Genomic DNA, 20,697 nt, shown 5'->3' on the forward strand with positions numbered 1-20,697 from the left:
GAGAAAACAAACTATATACTATTTCATAAAAAAACACGAGGAAAATCTTCCTCTCAAGTTGTTTAACCTATACCTAAATGATAAACTAATTAAAAAGCAATCCAATTTAAGATTCTTAGGAATCATTGTTGATGAAAAGTTATGCGGGCTTCCTCATATAATATACATCCAGTCAAAAATCACCAAAATAATAGCTTTGATGTATCGAGTTCGCTCTTAAGTCAATTCACAAAGTCTTAAATTAATCTACTTTGGGCTATTACATAGCTTCATCAGCTATGCAAACATTTCATGGGTAAGTACTCAAACATCAAAGCTTAAAAAACTATATAGTTTACAAAAACACGCTTGCAAAATCATTTACTATAAGGATAGGCGTGAACAGGCTAAACCCTAAGTGATCAGTCTATCAGTATTTAATTTTCTTGTATCATTACAATTACAATATCTTTCCTATAAGCTTTAATAACAAGTTTGAATTAAGTAAAAATGAAAACTATAATATGTTATACACATTTAAACCCCCTCGGATAATAAATAAATATTCAGCATATAGCATTTCAAATTGAGGTCGTAAAGTATGGAATACCTTTCAGAAAAAATTCAAAGGTACGGTAAATTCGTTAAGTTCATTCAAGTTTATAACAAAAAAAGAAATTTTTAAAATTTGAGAAACGTTTTTAGTTAATGTTACTACTCTACTTTTTTTGTTGCTTAACAACCTTATTAGCAAATTACGCATTTTATTACGTATATATTTTACGAAACTTTATTACCTATTACATTTTACATTATTTGTTGAAATTTTGTTAAAGCGGCTCTATGAAAAGATTGCGACTACGTACTGTCATCCTCATCTTCTTTTAGCCTCTATCTGTTTTACTTACTTGTTTTTTATGAAGTACGAAGTTGTAAAATTCTTATGCTATATTAAAAAAGAAAAAAAAAAGAAAAAAATCACGACATTTACTAGCCGCTAATTGATAATTTAAAGAGTCTAATAAATTTTACCACATTCACAAGTCAGTTTCTTAAATTAAATTTTTAAATTTAATAATAAAGTTTTAAAAAGAGAGTAAAAATTTTTATTTAATGTTATTATTTTATGTTTTAAAATTATATAAAAATTCAATTAATGAATAATATTTAAACGGCTTTACCAGGGTTATGGAGAAAGATTCTAGTATTGATTCATGGTATTAGTAGCAGGTGAATCTCCAACTATCAAAACAACAAACTGATCCAATTCCTGCGAAGCAAACTAGCTAAGTGATCCTTGACCTGCCTCAATTAATGCTGGGTCAGTCGTAGCCCCCTTAGCCAGTTGACCTGCTTGCAGATCTTAACCAACACTTTACATAAGGAGCAGAGCGTTTGAATAGTAGTAAAAACCATATTAAAATGAATAACCATAGCAATAACGTAGATATATGTATAGAGGTAAGCACTCGGGTTGAGGGGTAACATTATCGATTCATGGTATCAGTAGAGGGTGGATTCCATACTGATAAAACACAAACTGATCCAATTCCATCAAACCAAACTAGCTATATGATCTTTAACCCGCCTCAATCAATGTTGGATCAACTGATAAAATTATAGTCCCAACTGATAAAACACAAACTGATCCAATTCCAGCAAACCAAACTAGCTATATGATCTTTAACCCGCCTCAATCAATGTTGGGTCAGCTGTAGCCCCCACAACTAGTTGACCTACCTGCAGCCAGATTTTAACCAACACTTCACTTAAGGAGTAGAGCGTTAGAAAAGTAGTAAAAATCACATTAAGATAAATAACCATAGCAATAACGTAAATATTGGTTTAAAGGGTAGGTAATTGGGTTGAGGGGTAACAACATAGCTTCATGGTATTTGTAGAGAACGGAATTCAAATTAGGAAGAAACAAGTCGAGTTAGCTATAACCTACATCAGTCAGTGATGGGTCAGCAGTAGCTCCCTCAGCAAAGTGACCTACCAACGACCAGGGCTCAGCCAACACCTTACATATTGAACATAGATCTATAGAACAGTAAAAACTACATAAACCAAATATTCATAGCGATAGTGTAGAGGCTGTGCAATGATGAGTGCCAGGAGCTTGGGTAAGTGTCGATAGGGAGATACAGAAGAGTCAATGTTTATAGTTGTCATAAATGACGTTTAAATTTAAAATGGAGTGGGTTTATAGTTTTAAGGTTATTCTATTTTATATCATATTTTTATCTTAACACAAACTATTTATTTAATTGATTATTTATTTAACTAAATACGATGCGTATGAACTTGTTTTATATCTTAAAATTAATTAAGAGTTTAAATTTATTTTTATGTTTATAATTGGTTTAAAGTTTAATCTTTAATTAAAATTAATCTTAAAAATTTATAATTTGTAAAGAGTTTCAATTTACTTTTATGTTTATAATTGGTAAAGAATTTAATATTGTTATATTTAATAATTAAAATTGAGGTATACTCAAACTTATCTTTAAAAATTCCTTAATTAGTAGAGAGTTTAAATTTATTTTTATGTTTGTAATTAGTAGAGAGTTTAAATTTTTTGTGTATGTCAAACATTAGTCGAAAGTTTAAATTTATTATTGTTAGTTATTCATATAAACGGTATGTTTAAATTTATCTTCAAAGTTTGTAATTGGTTAAAAGTTTAAGCTAAACTTTTATGTTTATTATTGGTTAAGACTTGAAATTTATAATAGTAAGTTATAATAAACTAACGGCTTAGTATTGGCTATAGTTGGCTAACTGTTGACATTTCGTCCCAACCATTAGCCGACTGAATACCGCGTGTTTTTGAATCGTAAAAGTTACTACTAAATTTTATCAAAGTATTAATAATTTATAATTTATTATTTTATGTAAATGTTTAGTCGCGTTGGTTTAACTATTAATAAGATTTAAAAAACAGCTAAAATGTATATGTGCGTATAAAGTAGTATGTTTACGTGTGTATTTCTGTATGTATATATATATATATATATATATATATATATATATATATATATATATATATATATATATATATATATATATATATATATATATATATATATATATATATATATATATATATAAATATATATATATATATATATATATACATATATATATATATATATATATATATATATATATATATATATATATATATATATAAATATATATATATATATATATACATATATATATATATATATATATATATATGTATATATATATATATATATATATATATATATATATATATATATATATATATATATATATATATATATATATATATATATTATACATATATTTATATTATATATATATAACATGCATACATAAAAGTTATTATATTCTAATGTATAAATATATATATGTTATAATATAATAATTTGTATGTATGCATTTTGTGTTTAAGAGTGACTTAATCTATAAATGTAGGTATAGCTTATATGGTATTATTTTTAGCTCTTCCCTAAACGACTACTTCTATGCCTTATTGTTATTGACAATAATCTATCAATACATTGATTTTTGATTCATATATCATATATGAATTTTAGACGTTGACTGGACTAATTATTACTAAATGTTTTTAAAAAATTCATACAAATTTACAATACTTTGTTCTTCTATATTGCATAAATCTATCATATGATAAATATGAAATGAAAAAATGTAACGAATAAGTAAACACAAAGAAAAACATCATATATCATATATTATATGATGTTTTTCTTTGTGTTTACTTATTCCTTACATTTTTTCATTTCATATTTATCATAATATGGATTTATGCAATATAGAAGAACAAAGTATTGTAAATTTGTATGAATTTTTTAAAAACATCTATTAGTAATTAGTCCAGTCAACATCTAAACTTCAATGTTGCATATGTCATTTTTAAGTAGTTTCTATGCATTTCTAAATGTTTTTCTTATTCACATGGTTTTACAAGCAAGGTCTGCAAGAAAATTTGAGCTGAAAATTTTTTCTTAGCCTTTAAGGAGAATTGATGTTGTTCTTTGTTTAATTTAATTTGTTTAAATATAGTAGTTTTAATAAATAAATGTTTGTTTGTTCTTGGTGTTTGACTTATTTGTTTTTATATTCTTAAGAACTAGGCAACTAAGGTAAGCAAGTTTTGTTTTATATTTTATTGCAATTGAAAAGAGGTGAAAGCTATTTTTTAGTGCAATTGGAAAGAACTGAAGTGTTTTTTAGTCACTTCACACAGTATAACTGGTACTGATTTGAGTAAGCTTACTATTTTTTTTTATATTGGATTTATTCTATATTGGATATATATTTTATGTATTTAACATGGAAAACTGACTGTATTTGTTGACACGAAAGTGATCAATAAATTACAGTCAGTAATTTGTTGATCACTTACTTAAATAATTTTGTGCATTGTAGATTAGATTCTTTGTTAAATTAAAAATAACTGATGTAAATAAATATTGTTTAATATTTTTGATAAACGACTTAAGTATATAAACATAAAAAGATATGGATTTCAATAAATCTTAAGTTTAAATTAAAGTTAAATTAAAAAATTAAGTTAAAAAATTGTCTTTGGTCAGAAAAGATCACAACTTGTAAGATTCTTTTACATTTTTTTATTATTCGGTTGTAACAATAGTAATATTACTGGTAATATATTTAATGATAATAGTGAAATTGAAGTGGATAATATTAAGCTCAAAAAGGTTATTAATGTAAATGCTAATAGGCAACTTGAAAATAGTTGTTTTCAAGTGAAAGAAATAGATCTAGGCAAGATAAAATTAATTGTTTGTAAAATGAAAGAAATGCTGCTCAGCGAGCAGAAAACTTACTTGCTAGAATTCAGTGTCAAGCAGTGTTAATGTCTGTTAATTTGATTTTACTTTAGACAATTTAAAAAAAAGCAGAGTATGAATTTTATTATTTATAGTAACAATTAATAACAGTTTTAAATTTAAATGATATTATATTTTTTTATAATTTCAAATATAATTATGTTCTTTCTTTTTTTTTTTTTTTTTAGTTGCCTTTTTCATCAATTGATTAATTTGCTTACTGTTGAAACATGGTTTTAATTTCGTAAATTTAATATGATGTGAAATTTACTCTATTAATCGTTAGTCAACAGTTAGAGAGAAACTGGAGCTTAATTAAGAAATGCTGGAAATTAAATCAAGGTAAAAATAATTTTGTTTACTGCTAACATAATAAAACCAGTTACTACTATTTATTGCGTGTTTTTTTACTTTTTTTAACATGCTGCTTTATATCGATTGTTCAAATATTGTAATAAATAAAATCTTTCTTAGTTCAAGTATTTTAGTTAATAAAATATCTTATTAAGTTGTGGTGTCATTTTCCAGCGTTACTACATTGTGTTGTCTAGCCTTTTTATAATCTTTTCTTTTTTAATTACTCTGGAGACACAGTAATGTGTGCTTACAAATATTTTATTATATGTGTTATTGTTACTATGTTTTGTGTTGATAGACCTAGGCTGTAATAGCTACTTTTTATTCTTTATATTTTTTGTTATGTTATTATCCTAATTCTACTAACAATAAAATGCAAATAAAACTTTTTAAATTAAAAATTGTAATTTTTTCTTCGTTTCTCTTTTTAGGTATTTGCAGGCTTTACTTGACATTCCTTTTCTGGTACCTGTGTTGCGACAGATTTTAAAAAGAACTCAACTGATGTTAATGCGGTCTTTATGTCGTTAACTATAAGCAATGACGTTGCTGATAGGGACTCAAAGTTAAAATATTATTTATAGATAAATTTGTATTTAATTTTTTAGATAATATATCAAGTTATTAATGTGTTTTTGTTATTAATGATTTAATTAGCCATAACCCGTATTAGGGGTTGCTTACTGCTAGTTTTTTATTATTGTTACTGTTGTAAATTTCTACTGCTATTATTATAATTGTAGTTGTTATTGTTATTACTACTGTTATTATTACAATGATTATTACTGTATTATTACACAGGTCAACAAAAAATTTTTTTTTCTGGTACCGAGCAAACAATTTATTTTTTGTATAGCATTTCTCATTTTGATTTCAAATATGCAACTCATTTCACCATCACGTCAAGTTGTAAAGATAGTTGTAAACATTTATAACATTTACACTTTCATTTAAAGTGCAAAAGCGAATTTAAAAAATCGCGAAAAAAATCATATAGTTGGGCCGGTAATGGTACCAACTGTTAGTCAACAGTTTTATTACTGTTGGGCCGTTAATGTTACCAACAGTTTATGAAACAGTTTGCTAAGTGTTGGTTAAAGCATTACGTTTTTTTCACAATACCAACTAAATAGCCGACTGTTGGCCCAACTGTAGCTAATAGTTGGTTATTAGGATCGGGCCAACTATTTACCAACTGTTCAATGTTTACTGGGAAAGCTCTTAGCTGGTCTCTTTAAGTCGTTTTGTGCCTTGTCTAAAATTTATATATTTGATTTAAGAAAATTGTATGTATCTATTATGGATCTTGAAACGTGAGGAAAATGCCTCTGAACTGTCAAATGACAATGATAATTAAAAAGCGATGACAAATCTGGTAATGAAAAAAATTTCAGACTCATTGATGATAAAATCAATGAAAGCATAATAATTTCCAGTCTGTCATCAATAAAATTCGAACAATTGTAAATTTGTTCTGGAAATCTCAGGTCAAAAATATGCTCTAATAAGTTACAAAACAACACGGTGAAGAAATTGCCCCTTTGTTTTAGACTGTCAAACAAGATGGAACAGCTTATTGGAAATGAATCAGCAGTTTCTCAAAATCAAACATCAAACAGGAACTATTCTATCTGAAATTGCTTCAAACCTCCTTTGTTCTTACACAATGTCCAACTCCTCATCATTAGAAATTTGAATGATCAGCCAATATGATCCAACTCCTCATTTTTTTAAATTTGAATTTTTAAAGTTTCATACTTCTTGCATATTTTGATTCAAATAATTAATTTTTTGTTTCAGTTTGTTATTCAGAAACTTGAAAACTCCTTCTGCAGTTATGCGGGTAGCATCTTTCCTGCAAAGTGCTTCTGCTGCCAACTTGAGTGGTTGAAGACGTCGGAATGTCGACTTTGTTGATGCTCTAGAATCAGTTATAATATAACTGAGGAAAAAGAAAAATTGCGAGTAATTTTTATATTAAAGAATAATATTCAGCAAAAATGAAATTTATTAAAAACTTAATAAAAAAAAAAAAAGAAAAGAAAAAGCGAGCACCAGCTTTTTTTATCCTATTAAAAAAAGTCTGGTTTAGGGCTAAGTTAAAACCTCAATTTCACATAAATAAAAATAAAAAGTTATTTAAAAAAATTCTATATAAAAGGAGAAGAACTTTCTTTTAACTGCAAGCCTAAAATAAGTACTTTGTCAATATATTAGCAAGTTTTAGGTATTTTCTTCTTATGTCGTGACCCACGCAATTAAACCTCGCGTTAAATACTTGCATACTACGCTAGATTTTGCGTCAGCCTTCGTAATATTAACTTTCTCTTTGACGTTTTATTCCATAGAATTTTTTATAGATCAAAGTAAAAAGCCGCCGTTATAATTAGAGTTTACTCGGTTACATCTGCAACGATAACAATTTTAATAAATAAGTGATTATAAAGATACAAATGTGTATATGTATATATATATATATATATATATATATATATATATATATATATATATATATATATATATATATATATATATATATATATATATATATATATATATTTATATATATATATATATATACCATATTGTATATATATCATACCATATTGTATCATATATAGTTATAAGTGTATTTATCCTTTTTAGTTTTAATGTTAAAATGATATTGCATTTGCTGTGAAGATGTATTGGAGAAAGTTTTCACCACCAGCAACTTTATCATCTAATGATTGGACAGTGGAACCAAGAGTCAGCAAAACAATAGTCAATAAACATGAACACAGAGGAAATAAAATTAAAACTACAAAATACACCATATTAACTTTTATACCTAAAAATTTATTTGAACAGTTTCATCGTTTTGCTAATGTATACTTTTTATTTATTATAATACTTAACTGGATTCCACAAGTTAATGCATTTGGGAAAGAAATTGCAATGTTTCCTCTCATTTTCGTTCTGGCTGTCACTGCATTAAAAGATATATTTGAAGATAGACAGAGATATTTATCTGATAAGATGGTGAACAATTATATTTGCAGCGTCTATGAAAGGTAAATAAAAAAAAGTAATCCAAAAAGCAAATAATGTAAAAAGATATATTTCAAAATACATTTTGTATTTGTTAATCTTTTAAGAGTCATAATGTTGGTTGTTTAATACTGGGATCTTTATTAGTTTTTGTTTAGCTTTTTCTATTTAAGATTTAAATGTTTTAAAACCCATTTATGATTTAAATTAAATTTCTATTTCAGACCTTTTAAACCATTAAGTAAAAAACTAAAATAATTTAGGTATTTATTTTTATTCTTAAATTAAATATCTAAATTTAAAATTATGTATAAATGAAATATAACTAGATTTTACATCTTTACTTATGTACTCTAGATTTTTTCTCATTAAATTCTTTAACTTGTTGACTTTTTTAGTCTTTAGTTAAATATCAAAAATTTTATCAAGTAATATTTTTTGGACTTGAGGGAGGGAGGATAAAATTTTCTGAAAAACTGTATGGATTTAAATTAATAAAAAAGATTGGGAAATGTGTATCTATATGCGGTATTATATATATATATATATATATATATATATATATATATATATATATATATATATATATATATATATATATATATATATATATATATATATAAAATGCCCAAACCAAACTCTCAGTCGATGTAGCAGCACTTCGTTGCAAGTCAGGCTATAAGATAGTGATTTACAAAAAAAACATAAAAAAAACAACATTTTATTAAAAAATAAAAATAAATACATTGTTTATGTTGTTAAAAATGCAACAAACTATATATATATATATATATATATATATATATATATATATATATATATATATATATATATATATATATATATATATATATATATATATATTATGTATATATATATATATATAGATCTATAGTTTGTTGTCTTTGGGAAGAGCGGAAGGAAAAAAGTGATTCTTACGCCAACACATACGTCACTTTTAATTACTTTTGACTTTCGTCCAACATTTGCGTGTTGGACAAAAGTAAAAACCATTAATTTAATTACAAATAAATTGTTTTTTAAAAAAACCACAAAAATGCAAATTTAATTGACCAGAATGTTTTAAAAACATTCTGAATGTTTTTAACAATATAAGCAATGTTTTTATTTTTATTTTTTTTAATAAAATGTTTTTATTTTTATTTTTTTTTACTGTAAATCATGCGCGGAGTGTTGCTACATCGACTATCTTATAGCCTGACTCGCAAGGGAGTGCTGCTACATCGACTGACAAATAGCCTGACTCGCAAGGGAGTGCTGCTACATCGACTGACAAAGAGCCTGACCCGCAAGGGAGTGCTGCTACATCTACTATCTTTTAGCCTGACCCGCAAGGGAGTGTTGCTACATCGACTGAGGGTTTGGTTGGGGCAGGCAGTCTATCAATTAATAAAAAAAAAATTCCGGTCTTGCATTTTAATTTTTACTTTTTGTCAACAAAATATGGAAAAAACTTTCGGACAACATGTACGGGTTGTATATATATATATATATATATATATATATATATATATATATATATATATATGTATATATATATATATATATATATATATATATATATATATATATATATATATATATATATGTATGTATGTATGTATGTATGTATGTATGTATGTATGTATGTATGTATGTATGTATGTATGTATGTATGTATGTATGTATGTATATATATAGATATATATAAATATTCTGAATGTTTTTAAAAACATTCTGAATGATTTTAACAATATAAACAATGTTTTTATTTTTATTCTTTTTAATAAAATGTTTTTATTTTTTATTTTTTTTACTGTAAATCACTATCTTATAGCCTGACTCGCAATGGAGTGCCGCAATATCGACTGACAAATAGCCTGACTCGCAACGAAGTGCTGCTACATCGACTGAGGGTTTGGTTGGGGCAGGCAGTCTATCAATTAATTAAAAAAAAAAATTCTGGTCTTTCATTTTAATTTTTACTTTTTGTCAACAAAATACAGAAAAACTTTCTGACAACCAGTTAAGAGTTCTATATATATATATATATATATATATATATTATATATATATATATATATATATATATATATATATATATATATATATATATATATATATATATATGTATATATATGTATGTGTATGTATATGTATATATATATATGTATGTATATGTATATATATATATATATATATATATATATATATATATATATATATATATATATATATATATATATATATATATATATATATATATATATATATATATGTATATATATATATATATGGGGCATTTCAATTCAAAACAGTCAAAAAAATGAAATTCTAAAACAAATATTCTTTTAGTTTGAAAGATAGAATTCAAAAGAAGATTACATGTGATTATAATATTTAAAGTTGATTTCATGGATCAGATTTTAAAATGTCTTTTAATATTTCATTATCATAAATTGCGTATCTTAGAGGTATCTTAACTTTTATGCCAAAGTGAACAACGTATTGAATTTCTGTGCGTGATTTAAAAGATGTAATTATTTAGAAAAAGAAGATTATTTAGAAAAAAGAAGATGCGAAAAAGTTTTTAAATCTACTTAACAAACAACACAAAAGTATTTAATACACAATGGAATATGTCGACTTTTCCGATGTTTTGACTTTTCTGATGTTCCGATTTTTCCAATTTTCCATCAGTTTGTGACAAAGATTTCCGATTTTTTGTCAGCTTGTGACAAAAAAATCGGAAATTTTTATGATTTTCCAATGTTCCAATGTTCTGACTTTTCCGATGTTCCGATGTTCCGACTTGACCGATGTTTCTTCTTGATGTTTCAGTGACCAACAATAAAACCGGTACATATAGTTTTAAAATACATCGCAAAAATGCAATCACAAACCTTCAAAATAAACCGAACTCATGCCATGACCCTAAAATTATCAATGGTGTCTTTATTGGTTTCATCCATAGGGCACTACGTTTATGCACAATAAATAACATTGATGATGAGTTGTCGTTTCTTATTGATGTATTTGTAGAAAACGGCAATGAGAGGAAAAGTCTGGAAAAACTAATTAAGTCTGCGAAAGAAAGTGTAACAACAAAAAAGATCTCACGAAAAATCAATATTTCCTAATGTCTCCAAAAATATTTACCCTGGATCCCTGGAATCAGTCCTAAGTTACGAAGAGTTTTTAAAAAAGCGGGGTATGCACCAGTGTTTAAGTCTTCAAGAAATCTCTAAAGTCTACTTAGTTCTAAAAATAAACTTTCACTACCAGTTAATTCCCATCCCGGTGTTTACAAATTAGAGTGCTCTTGTGGCAAATGTTATGTAGGTGAAACTGGACTGAAGATATTCTCTTAAATATGCCAGCATCAAACAAGTGCACAACAAGGTAAAGGGAAAAATTCAGCTGTAGCTGAACGTTCCAAAATTTGCCAAGAAAATTTCCACTGGAATGGTCGCAATACCTTAAAAATAGAAATAAATAGTTTTAATAGGAAAGTTAGGGAAGCATTGGAAATACAACACAATGAAAGTACCTTTTGCGACAATGGTCTTAACCGGGATGATGACAATTATGTGACGACGTCATTTTGGAAACCCATGTTCAAATTCTTATGTAACAAAAAACTCTCTTTAAAAACTCTCAAAAAGAAGCTCTTACAAAGAACGTTGTTTCATAAATTAAGACGGTTTTGTATAATATTATTTTTTATAATGGTTTTTAACATACTTGATAACAAGGGTATCAATATTCCCTCGAAATATCGTAAAAATAAATATATTCTTAACAAATAGAAATTAATCCATAAATAAAAGTTTTTTTTAAATATTTATACAAATAAAATCTATTGAAGATGTTAACATTTCAAATTTAGAAAAAGAAGTATTAAAAAGTTTCAAGGACAGTGATTTTTTTTACTTTGCGTATTTTTAGGTTACTGAATTGAATGGCAAAAGTATTTTTTTCTTCTATGACATTTTAGCATTGTTTTTTTGCATCACGCAAAGACATCACACACAGACAAATACTCATCCATGTGTGATAATTAGTTTATTTAGCTTTATACCATTTGAATCACATATTTGCTGATTATTTGGTTTGAGTATAATTTAGTTAGATTGAAAATAGTTGCCTAAAAGAATTTAGAATTAAAATGAACAAAGTTAAGCATTCAATAGTTCAGAAAAAATTTAGAAAGAAACATCCAGAACATCAGATTGCTGAAACTAATTGAATAAAAAATAAGAGTCAACATGAGCGACAAAGAAAAGGAGAAAGTAAGCCGAAAAAATCGCAAAAGAAAGAAGCAAAAGCTAGAGGTGAACCAATCTACATCTGATATTGAACCATCCTTTTTATCTCCGCAGAGGTTTGGAATGATACATAAAAAAATTAACTCAGGATTACCTGCCAATTTAAACAAAAGAATATACCTTTTGAAGAAGTTTGTAAACGTGAAAACATACTACTTTCTGATATTTCAGAATCAGGCGTTGACTACGTCGGTTTGGACAATGTTAATTGCAAAGTTTTTGATTTTTATTTATGAGAAAATATCAGTAGAATGGCTCCGGGACACAAAGATGTTGCTATTAATAAGAAAAAAAAAGAGAAAGTATGACACATTGTTTAAATGTAGGAATCGCATTTTATTTAATAAGGTTTTCAGATTTTGTAAACAATTTTTGTTTTCTTTTAGAAACAAATTTGTCTCATGCGGATGACCATAGGAGAAGCATATTTACTTTTTAAAAGTAAGCATATTAATTTAAAAGTGGGGAAATCTAAGTTTTATGATCTACGGCCATTCTATGTCAAGCTAGTAAACAATCTTCCCCAAGGAATTTGCCTTTGCATATACCATGAAAATTTCAGGTTGTTAACGAATGCCCTTCAAAAAAAATTTAATGTTATGTCAGACATAGTTGACATATCTGTGTGTAATCAAAACAACCAATCTTGCATGTTTATGGAATGTAAAGCGAACTGTGGGTTGGTAAAGTTTGATGAATATGTTTTTAATGTAATAGACTCATTTGGTGACGATTCCAACAAACCGCTCTTTGTTTTTGACCAATGGTCTTCAGAAAATGCGCAGAAAATTGAACAACCACTAACATCTTTGTTAGAGGGGTGCGTATTGCTGTGTCAGCAATTGCCAGATTATATTCGTCATGTGTATATAAAGCGACAACAAAGTGCATATTGTTGTTTATGTTGCCAAAATGATCAGAAAATGAATCGATTATACAAGTAAGTAAAATTGTAATTTCATTTGTAGTACAATAACAAAATTTAATAATTTTCTATTTATAAACTAACTATTTATCCATTTATATTTTTAATTCTTCTAAAATTAGATGGATTTTAGTGAAAATAACACCATAAGTGAAATTCAATCTGGGTTCATCAGCAACTAACAGTATTCACTGCTGCAATTTGGAGTAAGAAAAATACACATTCCTATACCACTGTATCCGATCGTTTACTTCATGATAAATATGCTGTCTTGTTCATTATCAAACAATTATTAAGTTGTTATCAAAATATTTGTAAATTACACTTTTTCACAGATGGTCCTTCATCACAATTATGTCATGACAGCCATGAATAATTTGTACAAATTATCATCTGTTCTTCTTGAGATTCGTTGGTCATTTTTTGCAACAACACATGGAAAGGGGGCATTTGATGGCATAGGTGGAAAAATAAAAAGAATGGTTTGGACAACAGTAAAATCTGGAAAACGATATTGTCGCAGTTTAGAAGATTTTGTGAGCATTGCAAGTGAAAAAAATACCAAAATTAATGTAAGTCGTTATTTAGAGAAAAAGCATAAAAATGAAAATTCTAGATATGAAACTTTTGGTTATTAAATTTTCATTTTTTTAGATCATCTTTATTACAAATGAATGTATTACTGCAAGCCAAAGTGAAATCAATGAGACACTTCTCAAAGATAAATTAAAAGTCAAGGGTATTCGTTGCCACCACCCTTTTCTTTTTAATATTGATTGTACTTTTATGGTAATTTATAACCAATCAGAAATGGTAAAAATTGTTAAAAATTCATCATCTTCATTATTGGTAAATGCGGTATCATCTCCATCTGAAAGGTACAAATTTAATACTTTTTCCCCAGGTATATTTGTCTTCCATTGCGTTCCACTGGTAGAGCAAAGACATACCTTGCCGAAGTATTAAAAATTTTAGATAATATTAAATTTCTAAAAGAACAAAATGAACTCATTTCTATATACCCATCTGTAGCTGACCTCTCCTGGCATGACTTATGTGAGTTAAAGCTGTTAGTACCGCAACCGCACTTTGATAACCATGGACACACTATTATCGAGCTGAAGTGTAACAACTAAACTTATTGTTAAAAATTTGATATTATATCTTTATTTTCTTATCTTTAATATAATATATTAACTGTATATAATATATTATATCTTTATTTTCTTATCTTTAATATAATATATTAACTGTATATAATATATTATATCTTTATTTTCTTATCTTTAATATAATATATTAACTGTATAATACATTATTTATCTTTAATATAATATATTAAAGTATTATTTTTTAATCAAATGTGTATTTAAATTAGTATTGATATATATGTTATTTATGGTAGTTGCAATCGATATATATATATATATATATATATATATATATATATATATATATATATATATATATATATATATATATATATATATATATATATATATATATATATATACACATATATATTATTAAAGTAGTTTACTATTAGTACTTTTTTATTAGTTTTTGTGTAAAAAGTGTTCTACTAAGTGAGGATACATTAAAAAAAGAGACCCAATTGGATAAAATTTAGCAGATTTTGGAAGGGTGTGTGTGCGGTACATAAATTATGCATGTTCAGGCATAGGCCCAGACTGTATTTTTTTCTTTATACTGTAAACTGGCCTTTTCAGATAAATAAATTTGAATGAACACAAGTTCTCTAACTTGCTTTTTTACAAATTTTGTCATATTATAAACAGTCAGATTTATTTAAATATAATAATAATTCTAAAAATTGTCACACAATCAATTGGTTTGTTTTAGTGCTTGGTTTTTAAGATGGTTTTACAAATTCATATCTGCAAATAAAAAATACTATAAATTTTTTATAAGTGATTTGCTTGTTAATTATGTCAAAACTTGATTTTCTGTGAATTTAATGATTTAAACTTTATGATTTTTTGTGTTGTATTTATATACGTACACACAAACATTTTCATTGTTACAAACATTTCCATTTTTACGAACATGGTTGTCATTGTTGCAAACATTGTTGTAGGAATCTGATATGTTAAATAGTTTAATGCGTGGTTGCTGTAATGAACTTTAAAAAAGCTACTATAATATGCTTTTTAAAAAACAATTTATATCTCTGCGATTTATTTTATGCAATTTAGCTGTTAACTAACAATTGATTTTTTTTACCATTTAATAGATAGTTACTTCTTTATAGTAAAAAATTGTCTTAGCCTTTTTATTATTATATAAATTTTTAATTGTAACTTATCGTTTTAAAGTTTTTTTTTGTATTTTGGTAAGTTTGTCAAATTAGTTTCTGTAACAACTACAAAACTCATGATTTTTTATAAATTTTGTAATTGTTTTTGGCATTTTGTTTTCCTTTTCTGTTTTGATTTCTTATTAAATGTAGGAGGTGCTTCATAAGTTATCAAAAAAGTTTTAATTAAGTTTTTCTAACTAGTTAAACAATCCTGTGGTTTGACCCATATACATAAAAATTTATGGAATGTTTATTTTATTATTTAAAACAAATCTGTTTAAAAATGAGTTTAAAAGTAGCAGAATGAGAATCTGTTTGAAAACATCTCAAAGTTTATTTGTAGTTAACCATAATAAAAAAAAAAAAATTAAAATCAAAAATCATTTCAAAAAAGAAGGAAAAGCACAAAATACAATTTATAATAACTTTAAAAGACTTAAAACTGATCATTCATTTTCTGATAAAAAGTGTTCTGACAACATCATGGACTAGAGAAAAGTAAACCAAGTTAAAGAGACTTTTAGAAAGAGAAAATTGCATCTTAAATTTTTATTCATTTACAAGTATCATGGTGACTTCAACTATTTATTTTGATCAGATTTGCAAGTTTTCATTTACAGGGTTTACAAGGGTTTTCATATATAGTTGTGAAAATTGAATAAACATTTAAAAGAATGTAAATGAAATTTAAAGAAGTTGAAAATCTGACTCAAAATTATAATGATAAAAAAAAAGTAGTATTACTTAACTATATAACTTTTGTTTTTGATGGATGAATGAGTGAGTGAGAATGAATGGTGATGATCATAAAATTATTTTGTCTACAGTGTTTTAGGGAATGCAATATTGTAAAAAATACCCAATAAAAACAATGTGTAACCTAAATTGCTGACTTTGTTGCTGTTTAAATTATGACAATTTCTAATTTTTGTTAAAGTCATTTATCATTTTGTTGCTAATTATGCATCATTTTGGAGTTAATTAGACATCATCCTATAGCTAATTAAAAATGTTTTGTTAACCAGCAAAAAAAAAGAAAAAAAGGAAAATTAAAATTTTATGAATATATGTGTCTAAATATACTGGGACAGCTTTACTTTAATATCTTTTTTTTTAATTACTTAGATATTTAATTATATACTTTTGTTATTTGTTTATATATTATAGTTTTAAATATATTTTGTTTATTTTTCTTTTTAAAATTGGTTATGCAATTTTAAAAAGAAAAATAAACAAAATATGTGTACATTAAAGTTAAAATGATCAAAAACTAGTATTCTTTGAAAGTGTTTTCAAGTGTCTTTGTAAAGATAAATTTTCTTATTATTTGATTCTTAGTGAAGAGGCTAAGTTTGTTTCCAGTAAATGGAAAGATGTGTGTGTTGGTGACATCATTGAGTTAACTAGTGATTCATTAATTCCTGCAGATATGTTGTTATTATACTCAAGTGATGAAAATGGTCTTTGTCATATATCAACTGCAAATTTAGATGGTGAAACCAACTTAAAGCAAAAAGAAATTCCTAAAGGTTTTTTAGAGGTTAGAAAATTTTTTGATTAAGATGTTTTATGAATTTTTTTTTAGTTGTGAGTTACTATTAATTTTGGTTTAAATTCACTGACTTACTTTCTAGTTTTTTTAATACTATTTTATAAACATTTTAGCCTAACTTAAATTAGTTAAATAACTTTTTAGTTCTATATAATTTAGTAGACAAACAATTTGTCTAACTAAAATCAGTTGATTAGTTTTTAGTCTGGCAACAATGGTAAATAGTTGCGAGATAGCAAATAGTAGCATACTGTTGCAAATATTAAAATAAAAAATATTTTGTAAATAGGTTGCAGATACAGTAGTTAAGTTACACATTTCTGTACAAAGTTTATTGATTGTGTACAAAGCTTATTATTCTGTTAACAAAAATTGAATTGTGTTGAATAAAAAGCTTGTATTTGTAACATCTATTTAAGTATTTAAATTTTTGAAATGAAATTTAAGTATTTAAATGAAAATATTTTTAATAGCATAAGTAACATTGGTTAATGAGCAGCAGCAAATTTAAAGGTTGATTTGTAATTTTTATTCTTCTATTTATTTTTTATAGTGTTTTGAATGCATTGTAAGTTTTATTTGTATTAATTTTTATTTATATGTTTTTAGTAATTTACAATTTTTATTGCAGCAAAAATAAATTTAATCTCTTGTACAAAAACCTTTTGCAGATGTTTAAAGTAGAATATATTTTGTGTTAAAAATGATATATAATGATAAAACTTACAAAAAAGAATACAAAATTAAATGTTATGGAATTTTCAGACAAATATATGAAATAAGTTGTTAGAATTTTCATATGAATTCCATTATATATTTTCTTTCTAGAGTCCCTCTAATTTCAGAACTAGATAGGATTCATCCGCTATGGAGATTTGATTGTATAAGTTGCTGAAATTCGCTAACTTTTATGTTTAAATTAAATTACTTTTTAATCTAATTGATATTAACTTTTTAATCTAATTAATATATAGTTATTAAGTAATTTGGACAAACCTTCATTGTTTGTTGCAGAAAACTTATCTGTTGAAGTTTTTGGCATATATGAAAACTTTTTCACTTTAAACATGTTTAACATATGTTTAGTTTTTAAAATGTAGAAAGTTTAATACAGATAATATTTACCACGAAAACTTAACTTCTTTATTTGAAGGTGTAATTTAACCTGTTTAAATAAATACCTTTTAAATTAGGTAAAATATTTGTTAAATATCTGTAGTAATTTTTTAAAGTGCATATGGGTACCACTTCAGATTTGCTTCAAATTTTGATCACCCACAAATTTTCTTTTAAAAAGTGCAACCCTGAAAATTACAGCTTGATAGATCAATGTGTATATACCAAATATAATAGACCAAAATCTGCAAAATTTAAATCTGAAACTTATAGTAGGTTTTTGTGATTTTTGACAGTCCATCAATTTGTAAATAAAAACAACGATTATCTTAAATTTTGTTTAGTAATATTTTTTTACCTAAATAATTTTTACAGTTGTTTTAAATTTCCAACAATTTCCTAGTTATTATACCTCAATGTAACTAAATAATGCAACAAATAATGCAATGTTCGGAAGGTTTTTAATTTTTATGGGGTGCAGCTCTATACTTAGAGACAGGCAGTACTAAGTTTTTGTTACTTTTTTGTATTTAAGGTGACCACTTGTTATAAAAAACTAAATTGTTTATTAAAAGTTTTAATTATACACTAACAGTGTTTAGTTAAAACTTTTAATAAACAAAATCATGCTTTTTTTTCAAAACTACATTCACTTAGCATAAACATTTGAAATAAATTTTGGAACTTTACACTCTGTTACACGAATTCCTCACATTTCTAACTATTTTTTTTTGCAAATTTTTAAAATAAATTGCTAGGTGTATTTATCTATCAAGGAATTAATATTAATTAATTTCGGTCTGCAACTTTTAAATAGTTGATTTGAAGCACTTGATCATTAGTAATTAAATTAATTGATAATCTTTGTATAACCCCAGATAAATTATCAATTATCACTATACTATATCTAAATATTTATGATTTTTCTTTAAGCTACAGTTACCAAAGTTCCAACCAGTATACAAACTTTGTATAAAAACTATGAAATTAGGTGAGGTTTTAGTAGATATTTTTAAAAATATTCTATCATTTAAGCAAGGTATCCAGAATAATGGTCTAAAAATAATGCTCTAAAATAGTAATAAATAAAAAAATAAAAATAAAAGGTCTAAAAAAATAAAAAAAAACTAGTTGCTATAAAAAATTTAACTGCCTGAAGAAAAAATGAGATTTTATTTCTGAAGGAAAATTAATGAAGATTTCAAAAACTTTGATCCTATTGAATAATTTGAATTTATTATTACAAATAAGCTTTGTGAGTACATTTTTGAGCAAACTAACATTTACTTTCAATAAATAAAGAGGCAAAGTATTTTAAAGAAACTTTCATATATTTAAGTTCCTCAAGAGTGAAGCTATGTTGACGTTTTGTGACGTTAGTTTGCATTTCACAGTGATAGTCTTCTATATCTTTGTGAAAAGATGTATATATCTTTTGACAACAATTTAATATTACTGGAAAGATTTTTTCAGTTTGTAGATATTTCCACATTTGTAGACAAGTTTTGGCAAGAAAAAAAAGAAAAAAAGAAATTATGTGTGTCCACAGTTGAATCACTACTGTTGAGGAAAACAGATATATCATTGTGATTGCTTTGTTTTAGGCAATCGCTATGATAAAAAAGTACTCTCATTGGTGCTAAAGTCTTTGCGTTAGCATATGGTATAACAGAATATCCAGAAATTTCTCAATACATCTAGTCGCTGATGTAGTAATGACATTATCTGAGGGGCTTTTAGAAGTTAAGAGGTGCATATATCTTGATAATTGGTACTTCTCAGTGATTTTCTTGTTTGAAGCTATTTTCTTGTTCGAAGATCTTGAGAACAAGAACAAGAAAATCTTGGAGCAAGAAAATTGCAAGATTTTATTGTTCAAAGACAAACTGATGTCAGTAAAAAATTACCTACCTTACCTAAGTATCTACCAAATTACATTAATAATAAAAAATTGAAATCTAGAGGAAGATGTGTTGTATATGATTATTGGAAAAAATTAATAGTAATTCATTAGAAAGATAAATGCGATGCTTATGCAATGACTACATTCATACTAGATAATACAAAAAAAGTCTTTTGAAAAGGTGTAAGCAAAAAAGTACCAACTGTTTTGTCAACATTTACAACAGTAGTATGGATGGCTTTGACCTTGTACTTGTGTGAACATATAAAGATAAAAATTTTTAAATAATAAAGATAAAAAAGTGGTATATAAAGTT

The 20,697-nt window shown here is 25.5% G+C and overlaps 1 protein-coding gene and 1 long non-coding RNA gene across 2 annotated transcripts in view; both read left to right on the forward strand.

Annotated features, from left to right (window-relative positions):
* Positions 1–3,802: 3,802 nt before the first annotated feature.
* LOC136087714 (uncharacterized) lies at positions 3,803–5,835 on the forward strand. Its single transcript, XR_010642004.1, has 3 exons — positions 3,803–4,263; positions 5,039–5,192; positions 5,639–5,835. It is a non-coding gene; the product is annotated as an uncharacterized LOC136087714 (long non-coding RNA).
* Positions 5,836–7,832: 1,997 nt separating this feature from the next.
* Positions 7,833–20,697, forward strand: part of LOC100198383 (phospholipid-transporting ATPase VD) — a 47,072-nt gene continuing 34,207 nt past the window's right edge. The window contains exons 1-2 of the mRNA XM_065812850.1: positions 7,833–8,260; positions 17,149–17,350. Of these exons, the coding sequence (XP_065668922.1) occupies positions 7,890–8,260; positions 17,149–17,350 (573 nt within the window). The 5' untranslated portion in view covers positions 7,833–7,889. The remainder of the gene's footprint in view (positions 8,261–17,148; positions 17,351–20,697) is intronic.

This window comes from Hydra vulgaris, chromosome 12, assembly GCF_038396675.1.
Source record: "Hydra vulgaris chromosome 12, alternate assembly HydraT2T_AEP".
Taxonomy (NCBI): domain Eukaryota; kingdom Metazoa; phylum Cnidaria; class Hydrozoa; order Anthoathecata; family Hydridae; genus Hydra; species Hydra vulgaris.